The sequence below is a fragment of the Rhea pennata genome, chromosome 5 (assembly GCF_028389875.1).
Source record: "Rhea pennata isolate bPtePen1 chromosome 5, bPtePen1.pri, whole genome shotgun sequence".
Classification (NCBI taxonomy): domain Eukaryota; kingdom Metazoa; phylum Chordata; class Aves; order Rheiformes; family Rheidae; genus Rhea; species Rhea pennata.
Genome location: NC_084667.1, coordinates 63,956,740 through 63,971,100, shown reverse-complemented (window position 1 = coordinate 63,971,100; position 14,361 = coordinate 63,956,740). Strand labels below are relative to the sequence as shown.

At 36.6% G+C, this 14,361-nt stretch overlaps 1 protein-coding gene across 1 annotated transcript in view; it reads left to right on the top strand.

The window, feature by feature from the left end:
* LRRC9 (leucine rich repeat containing 9) overlaps nt 1-14,361 on the top strand; it is a 47,514-nt gene that overhangs the window by 32,773 nt on the left and 380 nt on the right. Inside the window, exons 22-31 of the mRNA XM_062577304.1 lie at nt 504-724; nt 1,454-1,576; nt 2,097-2,227; nt 3,868-3,976; nt 4,356-4,495; nt 7,341-7,477; nt 8,066-8,283; nt 8,475-8,543; nt 10,193-10,291; nt 13,762-13,945. Of these exons, the coding sequence (XP_062433288.1) occupies nt 504-724; nt 1,454-1,576; nt 2,097-2,227; nt 3,868-3,976; nt 4,356-4,495; nt 7,341-7,477; nt 8,066-8,283; nt 8,475-8,543; nt 10,193-10,291; nt 13,762-13,945 (1,431 nt within the window). The remainder of the gene's footprint in view (nt 1-503; nt 725-1,453; nt 1,577-2,096; nt 2,228-3,867; nt 3,977-4,355; nt 4,496-7,340; nt 7,478-8,065; nt 8,284-8,474; nt 8,544-10,192; nt 10,292-13,761; nt 13,946-14,361) is intronic.

Sequence of the window (14,361 nt, the reverse complement as noted above, 5' to 3'; positions counted from 1 at the left end):
GGATAGTTGCATGACGTATGGCGTGACTTGGAGATAACTCACATTCCTCAGGAGGGGAGAGTTGCATCTGCCCTGATATCAGAGGGTAGAAAGATCATCCCTGACACGTGAAAGAGAAGTCAGAGAGTCTACTGAGAAACTAGTTTGAGAGAGAAGTTGGCTGCTGCCACATACGTACATCTTTACCACTGTTAGGAAAAGAACCAGTTGACCAGCTATCACCCCGAGAATCTGTGCCACTTGCAGATGGGTGAAGATGACTATGAATAGGCAGGCTTCTCTGAAATATTTCCTGGATATTGAGTGGTGGTAGCAAGTGTAGCTTCTCTGCAGAGATCTTGAGCTTTCTGAAGAAAAGTGGCTATCAGTAATCTCTCTTAATTCTGTTTGTGTAAGAACCTAGTAACATAAGCTGTGTCGCTTGTATCTTGTTTTACGATCTGTGTCAATCACCTTTTTGTACAACTTACTTTACACTAAGTACATCTTGTTTATTTTTCAAGGAATTTCAAAGCTTACCAAACTTACAAGACTTAGTGTAAATAACAATCATCTCACCAGCCTGGAAAGACATGTGTTTCAAAATCTGTCTCATCTTCATTACATCTCTGTTGAGAACAACAAAATCACTTCTTTAATCGGTTTAAAGAAAACTTATTCCCTGATAGAGCTATACATAAGTAATAACTTTATTTCTACCAACCAAGAGATACACCATTTAAAGGTAAGTAAGGATATACTGTTTCAAAAATTAATTTGATTTTATTGTATTAGAAGTATGATTTTTCTGCACTTGGAACTGAAGAAATTATACTTGAAAACATAATTGGAGGTTCTGCCCATGGGTGCTGCATTCATCCACATTTACAGTTGAAACCAAAGTAATTAGAACCTCAGTCAAACTGTTTTTGATTGAGTATGCTCATTCCTGAGAAATAAGTACTCAACCTTTACCCGGGTTGTGTCCAAAATTTTCTGCACAGAGTTAAATATCATGCATACCTGATAGGCTAAATCAAACCTTACAATCCATGGAATAATTCTGCGAGTCATGTCAAATAAGAAACAGCCACACCTGCAGCAATTTTAGTTCTTTTTAGCTTGCCTGGAATGCTAATATATGTATTGCAGACTTTGTTGGCTGGATTCAGACACACATTGGAGACTGAGATGCTAAGTTGTATTTATATTCGGACTACAAAACTGTGAGAGAGCACAAAGGCATTTAAGGGAATGTCAGTATAGTTTACAATCACTGAGGGCTTTCTTTGTGGCCTGAGCAACACAAAGAGGTTTTAATCTAAATGTAAAAGTTTGCATTTTGTTAAGTGATATCTCATTTTTGACTCATGCAGATGACAGCTGAAGAAAAAGCTGAAAACAAAGTAGCCTGAATGCCCCTGTATATGGATATTTTAAAGTGATATTAAAACCAATGCTTTTTTTTCCTCAGGGTTTAACTAATCTTATAATTCTGGACATGAATGGAAATCTGATAGTCTGGAAACAAGATAACTACCGATTATTTGTATTATTCCATCTTCCCTCTCTCAAAGCCCTAGATGGCATTGCAGTAGTAAGTTATTCCGTATGCAAATTATTGCTGTAACTTTTGTTAAAATCACTCTTTTATAAATCAAGACCTTGCAGATCAGACTGGCCAATATCATTTGTGGAATCTCATCATATACTCCACAATACCCCATTGTCTGTTCCTGTCTCTCCTTAGTCTTCTTGGGGTAGAAATTGTCTCTTTTGCAATAGCAGCTAGCACAATGAAGTTCTTTCTAGAATTTTAATTGTAATTATGGAGCATCAACAATTCTAACACTAATGAAATCAGTGTACATTACTTACAAGTCTGTATTTCCAGCAAACTGAGAGAACACAGATTGTCCCCATGAATTTGTTCCATAAGAAAACAGTCAGCTAGGTCTGCTGATAAAAAGGCAAAATAACTTTTATTAAGTTACTTTGATTCTGAACATTTTTAATTCTTTGTTTTACCCTCTGGGCTAAAATGTTTCTTGCCTATACTGCTATAATAGTTCTAGATCTGCGTTAATGTAACAGGCTATTTCAAATTCATTTCACAGGATCCAACAGAAGGAGAAAGTGCAAAAGATTTGTTTGGAGGCAAACTCACCTCTGATGTGATTGCAGATAGACTGGGACATTCAAACTTCACAGAAATGCAAGAGTTAAATTGGACAACCTCTAATATCAGGTGCAGTAGTTTTCAGAAGTGCATTATCTGTTAAAAGTAGCAGCTGTTATCATGGTTAGAATGTGAAAATCCAAAGCTAGAACTTGTGTTTAGCAGATGTGGCTGATATCCCCTATTGTTTGTAGGCAGAGTTCTCTTGACTGATCCATAATATGAGAGTAATCTTACCTCACAAAGGGTTATTTTCCACAGTTTCACTGAATACATGTTCTTTCTGTAGATGCTTCCATTTTCCATTCAGTGAGTGGTGCTGCCTGTGCAGTTTGACATAAAATTTTGGGGGGAGAGATGGTAGCTACTCTAGGACAGAATCTAGAAGAGAGATTCTGTTTTATCAAAAAACATTTGATCTGATTCTTTTCAACCTAAGTTTGTTCAAAGTGAGAACAGACATGTCGTATTTATGTGCAGTACTACTTCTCCCATCTTCTGATTTCTTAAAGACCCTTCTTGTCCATCATACATCTACAGGAACATAGAGCAAGAACGACCTGTAAATGGTTGCATTAAAAGCATCCTTAAATGAACAGTAGTATTTGCTTATAGTGTGACAGTCATTGTTCTGCAACAGAGGATTTTGCACAGCAGTAGTCACATTTGTTTACAAGCCATCATCCCTGATAATAAAAATCTTTAGGAAAGTATTTCTGTGTGTTGTAAGTATATATCTGTCTTCTTGGAGACATATTTGGATTTTATTCTTTCCCAGTATCCTGCATCTGTCAGTACAAGTCCCTCACTTTATAACACATGAAGACAGTTATCATGGCACAGCCTTAATCCTTTGATCTTAAATAGCCTAGAAGGCTTTCAGCAACAGTGGTATCACCATACCAGGAATATCAGTGCCTGTGGTCTGATTGAGATAGGTAGGATCTTGACTACAACTCTTGTTCATAAAGAAATTTTAACTTCTTTTAGTTCAACTCTTGGCTTCAGAAGACTATGGAAGAGAGATATAAGTATTAAAATGCTCATATCAAGTTTCTTTCTTTTCCCCAAGGATATTCATTTCCTCAAGGCTTTGCTATAAAGGAATGTAGCAAAATGTTGTAACATTGGCTTTATGCCTTTTAAAGTATTACAATTGCAAGTCCTGAATTTCTTGAAGAGATATGTCAACAGTATAGTTGTGAATTCTTAAAGTTACTTGGGGGATGTCTCTCTGACTATTAGAGAATCTTGCTTCTACCATTACGTTGCAACAGGCACCCTGAAAGCAGGCTCTGATGCAGCTGCAATATGCAGTTACTATCTGTGGGATGTTTTGGCAGGTCCTGGGGGAAGTGGAGGAGAGAATGCTTCATTTGAGTGATTGGCCGCTCCAAACTGGAAATCAATGAAAACAGCCCAAGACGGACAGAGCTAGTATTCCAGTGACATCCTGTAGAAGCAAACAGAGCAGACTCTTATAGACTCTTGCCTTCAGTGCCAGAATTAAGTCACGTGTTTAATACTGGAAAAACACATGTATTTGTTGTGAGGGTTTCATTAGGGTGTTTCTTTCATATGGGTATTTTGCATTTCTTACTCCAAAGCCACCATGTTAGAGTTCTGCTTAGGCTATATGTTTCCTTATATCTTATTTAACTGTATTATCTGTATTCTAAATGCATAATTATGTTCTTTACTTAATTCAGAACTGTAGAGCTGGTGCCAGCAGACCAGTTTAGAAATGTCTGCAGTGTGAATTTACAGAACAATAATCTCACATCTTTCAGTGGTTTAATCTTCCTGCCTAATGTCAAGGTGGGTTTGTGATGGTCTTTTCTATATGAATAGTACTAATGCTAAACTGATTTCTTTGGATTGAAAAAAAGTTAATCTCCTTTATCCCGCTGTTGTTTGTGGGTTTTGTAACATCAGTAATCAGTCAACGCAAAGCTGGTGAACAGGAAAATGTACAGTGTGAATTGCAACTGTTGCTGCAATTTTACAATATTGTTGCAGTCAGCTGATTCAAAATCAATGAATTGCACCAGACTTTCTAAGCCCTTTGCACTTTAGATTGAGCAATCATCTTCCTAAAAATCAAATTTCTGAATCACAAAAATGTTGTAATTGTCAATTTTGCTAATTTATTAGCAGAGCAGCATTCTGTTTCATTAATTATGTTTGTTTTGTGCAGGTATTGTGTCTGAACTACAATCACGTTGAATCGATACTGCCTAGAGAAAAGCCCCCAGATCAGGCAACAAATAAGCAGCAGCTATACCAAAAAGTGACCTCTAGTGGCTATGGACGGCAAGGACTTTCCAAAGGAAGGAGGTACCAGCAGCTTTTAAAATATGCTTTTCTCTCTTCTTTACTGGGGAGGAAGGAGGTATCTTCCATGTCAATACCGTAGGATCTTCCTCTTTTTCCTTTTTCCCTTGAAGAAGCCCAGTAGCTTCTTGTACTCATTTTGCACACTGATGGACTGTTTGATATAATCTGGTTGGCTTTCTTTCCTAGGTTCTTTGTGGACAGCTGGTTAGGTCACTTCTTCATCAAATTAACTATCCCAGTATTCTGCCATCTGTTCTTTGGATCCTACTGCATAGGTGGGTAGACATATCTTGAAGTTTTTTTCACCTTCCTATGAAGGAATCCATTTCAAATAGGGGCACAATCTACCTGTCTCTAGCCACTAGTTTGATCTGGGAGAGCATGGGCAGGTATCTCTGATCAGATTGATCATTGATCTCCTATGTTTGCAGTCTTTACTTAGATTTGCATATCATTACACTACAGAATTTTGTCAGTATGAGCATTATACTGAGGTAGTATTGCACTCTTCTAAGTATGCTCTGTGAAAACTGAACAGCCTTGCACTGTATAGTATTCTGATGGCAGTCATAGCCACTTACTAGAATCAGTGATCTCAGCTGATTCACACTATACTAGCTTTTATAAGCACTTTTTTGCATATTCATCCAAATTTCCTCTACAATGTTGCATCTAGGCTAAGCAGTCATTTATCCTGCCAATAAACCTGCTTTCCTTCGCTCATTTTATAAGTGGTATTCTTTTTCTTGTCCTCTTAAAGAGGCATTCATACTTTTTTTCTTCCTTTTGCCATCCACAGGAGGTCAGCCTGTGTCCTAAAGAGCATTTTCAAATTACCTTTCAGTCTGCATTTCTCATCTGTGCACTCTGTTAGGACAGAAACTTCTGGGAGCTGTCAAGATTCATTTACTTAGTTTTTCAGAGATAAGACAACAACCTTAGCCAAATTTGGTTTTATCCTGTCAGACAGGGCTTGTGAAATCACTCTGCAGAGTTCCCTCTATACATTGGACAAGTTTTATAAAGTGATAGTGACAGAGCATCAGAGAATCCTGCAAAACCTTGTTATTTGTTTTCATATTTTTCAAGAGCTTACCCAGCTTTTCTTGTCTACATTCTTTGCATATATACAGCATTGACGTTATTTTATTTTTTCTCTGGGGTGAGGAAATAACATGACTTTGTTTCAGATTCTTTGGAGAAAAATGACAGGAACAGAAGCACACATGGTTATGGGCTTTTTGGATTTCCTCCATAATAGTGTGAAAAAATTCTGTGCCCATTTTGCTTATGTTAAACATCTGCTCCTTCATGAGAGATGAATGTTCTTTACACAAATTGTTAACTCAAAAAAAGGTTTGAAATAATTATTTATTTACTACAAAAATGCCTCTTTTGTTGGTGGGATCTTTTTACATTAATGCCTTTCTGCTTCGTCTCCTTTCTCTTTTTAAATATTGACAAAATATGAGCTTTCTTGCAGGCTATTGAAACTTGGCTGATGTTCGCAAACTTAGTGAAAGTCAACATAAATAATCCATAATGTTTCTCAGCCAGCTTTCTCAAATGTAGCTTATTCAAAGTCTCTTATTTAAACATGTCAGAGTCTCGCTTCATAGCTGCTACTTAACCTTTAAGTCAATACTGGAATGGAAATTATTCCATTGTCACTGTGTGATATGAATAGTATTGTCTGGGGCTTTTTTCCACAAATGCAAAGCAAAAGTATTTAGTGAACACTTGTGCTTCTTTGCAGATATATTGATAGTTCTATCATCTTCAGCTAGCAGTGGGTCTGACATCATTGTCAGGGTAATTTTTGTTATTGCTATACTTTGACTCTTTCTTATTGTCCTTAATGCTACAGGCCACTGATGACTCCTTATGTGTGCTTGCTCCCGTAATTTTTTACAAATTTTTATTTCCTTCTGTCAATTTATTTTGCATTTCTGCAGCTGTTTTTAATTTTTTACTAAGTGGGTACTGGCTTTTTAATGACTGCTGCGTTCTTTCTTAATTGTGAGTCATTCTGGAAATGAAAATGTTCTTAAACCTTCTGCAGTTCCTGTTGACACTTTCTCCAGAAGTAGAATTCTGGTTAGCGTGAATCAGAATATATATGTACAGAAAATACATATTACATATTTACAAATATTAACACAAACTAATATTACATATTAACATCCAGTTTGGATATTGTTTTGTCTGTGCTGTATGATTGTATTCACGTCATGACCTCTAGCACCAAGCATCATGGAAATAGAGGTTGCTCAGCACATTGTGTCATTAGCTGGGTCATAAGGAAGTAACAAAGCTAAAATAAGAACCCTTTTTGCCTTTGTCTTTCTTTATCTATTACATCATGCTACCTAGTTGCTTGTCACATGCAGCAGAAATTAAGCTTTTACAAGCAAACTAGTGAAACACTGCATGTTTTTTTATTTTGCTCTGCCACGATCCAGCTGTTGTGAGAAAACACCAAAGGTTGCCAATAAGTATTTTACTAAATTAAACAGCAGTTTCCAGCTATTTTCTTTTCATGTCCTCAGATTTCTGCAAGCAGAAGAATGGTTTTCTGTGTTTGTTTCATTTTTGTGGTCTGGACCCAGAAACCTCCGCAAGTTAATATATGGAATATTTCTAGCTCCAAGTAGTAGGTTTCTTTCAATTTTCATCAGATTTTTGGCAGGATATGGGTATACTCTTCACTGATCCGATGATTAGTGAAATTCTAATCATTCATATATACTCTTTGTAATTGTTTTTTGGGCTGGGAAATGCTGAAGTTCTTCTGTCCAAGGCAAATTGTGGCCTTATAATACTCCAGTTTACTTTATTGTTTTAGGGATGCAGCATTTGGTGGAAACCTGCCCCCAGTAATGCAGAGTCTGGAAGTTCTTCATCTAGGCTACAATGGAATTACTAACATGGCCCAGCTGCAACTTAGCAGGCTGAAAAACTTGAAACTTCTGTTTTTGCAGGGTAGGTAATAACATCTCTTCTGTAAATTCATCCAAGCATTTTTACAGTGTATCCCTTATGTCCAGTCTTCAGTCAGTGTCTTGGATTCATAGGGGAGAGTCTTTTCTGGTCTTGACCCCTTTAAGAATTATGCCCTTACTTTAGTTCTGGTCTTAGTTCCAAGATATTCTACAGATAGAAAAGTAAAATTCTTCCATACTGAAACACTGTGCCTCACTTGTCTTTTACAAGGGCAGAGCAGGGCAAACAGCATGGGAGAGAAGTGTTTGTCAGCTTATAGCCAGCAAGTTGATCCATACCAAGGAAATTTTATGTTTGCTATAAGCAATACTGATGATAATGATTGACCTAGGTCTTGTTCCTCAGGTGCCCAGATTTTAATTAGGAAGGTATTTTGAATTAAATAGGAATTGCCCACAGATAGAGAAAACCAGTGACACTGGAAGACAGTGTGTTTGAAGTAGTCCAAAACAACATATAAGTAATTAAGGAAGTTCACAAGCTGCTTTTAGTCAAGGTAATGTTTTGTTAAAAAGGAATATCAACTGCATTAGAGATGATTTCATGCTTTTACTCTTGGTATACTAGGAAATTTTATCAGTCACATTGAAGGACTCGAAGGCCTTCAGCTTTTGCAGGAGTTGGTATTGGATCATAACCGCATTAAAATGATTTCAGAAGGCTCCCTTGCTAAACAGAATGCTCTTTTGGCTCTTCATCTGGAGGAAAACCAAATACGGGAATTAAACAATTTGCAGCCTTTGGTAAAATTACAGAAACTTTTTCTGGACTTCAATAGAATTCAGGTACAGTGTATTTTTGTAAATCATATAGGTTCAATGGGTGAAATGTTGTGGACTGTGTTCAGACAAAATTCTCATTCTCTTCTATGTCCTGCCTGAATAAAATTACCAGTATTTTTTCCCAAAATATATATAATGGCTGCAAGATTTCACAGAACTCTTGATATATGATTTATTTTTTAACTTTTGGACAGGAATTATCTGAACTAGAAAAACTTGAAGTTATTCCCAGTCTTAAAGTGCTCTCAGTACATGGAAATCCAGTGAGTATGTTAGTTTGCACTCTTATCTAAATCAGATCTATATTCCAGTTTATACACTTATTTACCCTTTCTAAATTATTAAAACTATTAAGAATTTCTCCATAAGTAATGAAGAAGTATCTGCTCTTATTATGCTTTTTAAAGATTGAAAGCTTCATAGCATGCATGATGATCACATTGCCTCACTGTGCCTGTCTCAGTGTCACACTGTGATCAGAATGCGTGCATTCTTAGCACGCTGTTCTTCATAGTGCTGCAAGATAAATTTAAAATGTATGTGTTTGTATGAGTATGTTGCAGTGATGGGCTGTCCTTTCAATATTCCAAAACAGGTCAGATATGTGAAAACAGGACAAAGAATGTTAAAGTATTTCTGAAATATTTGTTTTTTTAAAAAAAATTGTTCAATAGTAATCTTTTTTGTTGTTTTGTACAGCACTCTCAAAAATATCTCAAAGGGGAATTTTAGTTTTCTTTTTTCCAATCATGCTGCTATTTTTCAGTGTAGTATTATGGGTTTGCCTTTTCTCTCCCTGCAAACAAACCATTGGAACACTATTACGGAGAGTCTAGCCTTTTCTGTTTTTATAGATGTATAGCTATGAGACAGAGGATGGCTAACCCTTCCACAAGGGCAGAAAAGACATTCCTGGTAACCATAAAGGGGCAAGTGGAACTCAGTGAAGCCAAATGTATGAATAAAGTTTGTGGAAGCTTAGCTTTATGTCTTGAAGTATTTTGGCACTACTGAGCTTTAAAGTAACATTAAACATAAGTGGAAATCAAAAATACATTTTTTTTCATTGCTGGCTTGAAAATAAATATGGCTTTCTAAATCAGAGCTGAAAATCTAGTTGATGTGCTTGTTTTCATAAGCAGACCCTTGAAGGTCAGGCTGAAAGGCTGATTTCTAAATGTCCCTTAATTCTTTGACTATAAACCTGCAGGTTCTGAACTAAAGCTAGGAACACAAGGAAGAGAGAAGGTATGGGCAGGTTGGAATGATACATATGATGTAGTCATGTACTCTGTTTTTGATAGCTGACTAAAAATAATTGTTTTTGGACTTGTGACATTTTTCAAGCCGGCTTTCAAAGGGTTATAGAGAAACGAAAATGAACTGTCTTCCGAAATGAATGATAAAATGATAGGAGCATCTCCAGCAAACTATGAACATCACCCAGTAATGGCAAGAACAGTCATGGCAGCATTTCTGTTTCCAATGAAAAAAGCGAAACAGACTCCTCTTGGGAAACTCTTCTGGGATTTCCTTCTTTAGAGCTGCAGGCCTAGACTTCTGAAAGGGATCGAGGGGGTGGTCTTAGCTGTCTTCTATACAAAGTAGCATTAAGGAGAAGTGCATCTTAGAGAGTATTAGTAAGCATCAATTAGTATCCATCAGTGGGGTTTAAGTATCTGCTGTTAAGAAGGTGCAAATTTGCCCACAACATCTGTTTGTCCATGCAGTTATTCATGGCTGTTTAAAGTTGAAAGCATTGCTCAAAGGTATATAGTAACTTATGCCCAGTTTGATTCTGTTTCTAGGAGAATAGCATTGATGTAAGGTTTTGCTCAGGTGGTCAGGATACTAACAGATTGTCTTCTTGGACAGGGATCCCATTTTTAAGTTAATTTATATCTTTATACAGATTTCTTTCAAGAAGAACTACCGTCCTTTGCTTTTGCTTCGACTGCCAACCCTGCAAGTGTTAGATGGAACTGCAATAAATGCAGAAGAGAGGATGAGAGCTGACCACCAGCCACCAGAACAAGTAAAGCAAATGTTATAATCAAACTCCAAGAACAGTATTCAGGTCACCTGTGATGGATGTCTAATGTAGTTATCACAGCATTAAAAGAGATTTTTTTTCCTTCTATATTGCTTCAGAGAGTCTATATCAGGTTTTCTAGTCAGGAGAATAACATACTACATGCTCCATCTCTTCCTCTCAGAACTTAGTGAGTGTAAGAACATATGATAGATTGTCTCTATCATTCTGTCAAGCAGATGCGTGCTATTTGGCTGTTGTATTACCTTCACTGAATTACCTATAATAGGCATTGCAATACAGACCAAATATTCAGAACACAAAAGTCCCACTAGATTCTCAGACTTATCTGTCTGTAAGTACAGATGACACCAGAGATCTTACTGTCTGGAAATGTGAAACTTACCCCCAGTAGTAACTTACATTTACCCTGAGGTTCCATGCACGTCCACTCATTTTCGCAGCAGGGTTCACCCTCAATCTGTATGCTTATGAAGTTATACAGCTTTTGGATGGGCTTGACCATGGATAAAATGAAGTCATGGGAAGAAATTCCATTGGCAGGTACAGTTCTGATGAGCCAAACCTCCAGGCATAGCAAATGCATACCAGTGTCCTGCAGATGTGTCAATGCTGAACACAAATATACATATTCAGAATACCCATGTTTTTGCAGGGTATAAAATACGGATTTTTTTTTTTTATTTTTATAAAAGCTTCTGGGAACCTAATTCTCTTACCTCATAATGTTATTATGTAATGCAGTATAACAGCAATACTGCACAAAGGTTCTAAGCTATAATTTCAAGATGCAGTATTCACCATTATACCTTATCTGCCCATTTTTTCTTGGTAAATGGGGTTGTTGCCTGACTTATTCCAGATTCTCTTCATGCTAATAGTTACTTCATAATTTTTCTCAACCATATTTTGATAATGCAGTATCATCTTATTTGATCTTGAAAGATTCTGTCTTGCCACATCTGCATCCGTTTAAAATAATGCTGCAAAAATAGTATTCCTCATTTATTGCTTTGCCCATAAGCTTGTAGTTTCATCTTAGCTCTCACCGTCCTTCCTCATAAAAGTACTTGTCTCCCTTTCTGTGGTTGTTTGGTCTATCGCTATGCTTCCTATTGAGAGTGGAGTCATCTCCTAACTCCTGGAGATTGCAATTGCATACCCTGAGCTGACCAGTCATCAACACCCACTTGTTCACTGCCATATTTCTACCACTGCAACTCCTTTTGTTGAGATGGGCCTCCATGGATAAACTACACTGTTACTTTCCTTCAGACCTTGCTCTGAAATTCTTCCTGACTATGAAACCAAAAGAAAACTCGACAGCAGTTGGGCATCTGCTGAGACCATTCTGTCACACTGACCAGTTTTATTTCTCATTATTTTCTTGTACTCACCCATCTGTCAGTCTGTCTGCATTCATTGGGTGTGTTTCATCTCATTTTAGAGTATAAACTCACTGGAACAGAGACAAGGGTTCACTATTAGGTTTTCTAAATACAATAGTAACAATAATAACAGCAAGGAGCCAGAGAGGAGGCTGTGCCAGCACGTGCTTCTTACAGACAGAAGGTTCATTGTCTCTATGATTCTGTTTAAGATCCCACCCACTGAAAGACCTTGTTGTCACCACAGCAGACCTGTGTTTTTCCTATCACTGTGTGAAGCTTCTCCAGAGTTTTATTTGATGAACAGAATTCTTCCCTTGCAGCTCAAAAAACTGTAGTATTCATTTTGACTATTCATTTCCCCAGAAGGTTTAATGGAGAGTAATGAGTGATCAGACTCTGTTCTCATTCTGTGCTTTGCAAGCCATTCCTCTCTTCAAGTCTCAGTTTTATATTTGTGGAACACAGTAACCATTCTTTTACACATTTGAAATCTAAGTATGATTGGAAGCATCAGTAAGATCAGCTTTATTCTCCTTTCCTCATCACCATGTCTAATTTTTCCTCAAACCTCTTTGCACTGTGCTTTGCAGATGAGAAGCACTGCCAGTAGACTGTAAGTTGTTGTGGCATGAGCATGTCATTGTACACCCTTTAGTGTGATACTAGCTTCTATGTAGTATGGTAATAAATATCATTATTTGATTCTAGTATTAGTGGTATCTTCACTGGTTTGTCAGATCTCAGTCTTAACATTGACAGCAGGACACTGCCAAAACCAGATAGGTTAAAATCCATGTGCACTTGGGCTCTGTCTGGGAACATCATCCCTCAAAAAAATGCTATCACAAATCTCTGTGTGATTACAGCAATCTCTCTCTTTGCAGATTCAGGATCTTAATAAGCTAGTGTCCTACTGAAACACATTTTGCTACTTGAGGCCACAACATTTGTATACAAGAGTTCAAAGCACTTGTGGATTGAGTAATTCCTTGTGTAAATGTTTTATTTCAAAACTGACCTGTACTTTTATTCATTGGACATCACTTAAATAAAAACATGGCAGAATGAGTAAAGCAATAGAAGCATGTTAAGACTATATCTTTAGCGAAACCTCTGTTTTATATTCAGGTTCAGTGAAGATGTTATACCTCATTAGCTACAACAGAACTGAGCCATTTTCTCATTAGATCATTCAAGTGGAACAACACAAAAGATTTTTCAAGTTTGTCAGTTGCATTTTAGTTGTGCTTTTTAAAGTGCTTGTTAGAAAGCAAGAATTGAAACCGTATGGTATTGTTTAAGCTTAAAAAGTGCTTTTGATGTTAAGCTTCAAAGAGATTTTCCCAACAGAAAGTAGGTTAGCACTTTATTTAGTACTACTTTAGGTTGACACCAGAGTACTCTGTAAATAATATTATTTTCTTTTTTCATTCTATTGATTAAATCTCTTTAAGGTTTTCACAGCTGAATTAAAGCTGATTTACAGGAGGCAATCAGTTACCATTGGCACTGTACTGTACACAGTTTTAACAAAATTAGCAAATCAGCAGACTGACACGCAGCTTTAAATCAATTGCTGCAGGAAGTTGTGTTCACATAGTGAGATTTATGAACTACTAAGTATTTCTAAATATTATAAAGATCTTCCCAAAGCTGAATTATTATCAACTCTTTGCCAATCATCCTCTGTAATTGGTTTACATATGAAAATGTATTGCTTTCCATCTTCTTCAGTAAAATCGGCTCCAGCGTTTTACAGTAGATTTGTACTTGGAAGTATTCACAATTTGGTTGGAGTTTTATGGCTACTGATGCTTTTTAATATATACAGTTTGACTAGCTTCTGTTTTTGTCCAACAACTTGTCTAGAAAGTTCAATAGTAAAATCTTAAGCTGATAACGGTATTTTGAACAACTCATCCTTTACTGACAAAAAGTGGATCATTACTGTGTAACTACTACAAACCAAAAAAAGACATTTCTATCATACAGGCTGAGATACTGAATCTTTATTTTGTCTTTCCTTGTCTTATCAAGGGTTCCCAAGTGGCAAACTCTCCAAAAGGCTGTGGACTTCCTGCATTGCCAGCAAACTTTCCAAGATATTCTCCTCTCAGAATAACAAATGTGAATCTGAATGAAAACTTAAACCATTTCTTTGGCTCTGATTTTACATTTCATCACAAACTTGAAAAACCTGTGTTGACTGTAACAAATAAAAGTAAGCATAAACAAACATAAAAAGTAAGCATAAGCAAAGTATTCCTTTCCTGAACACTTCACGTAGTTATACTCCCTCATGCTAGATATTACATAGTCCATATAAAACAGTTTTAACAAGGGCATTTTGATCTTCCCAGGGTATCTTGCAAACAAATCTGTAATTAACAAATTTTGTGTACATGTAAAGCAGTGAATTTCGCAGCAAGTATAATTATTTTTTGTTTTGCAATAGATTTACATCTCTGTAAGTTTCTAACAACCTTCCTACAGCTGGGAAATACATGCATTTTCAGGGGGAATGTATGTCTTTCCCACGTGTTCTTCACCTTAGTTTTGGATCTTCAGATTCAGTCTGAATTGTTGATTGAAGAATTAGCTTTTCACAGTTTTCAAAAGCTGCACAGTTAAAATGAT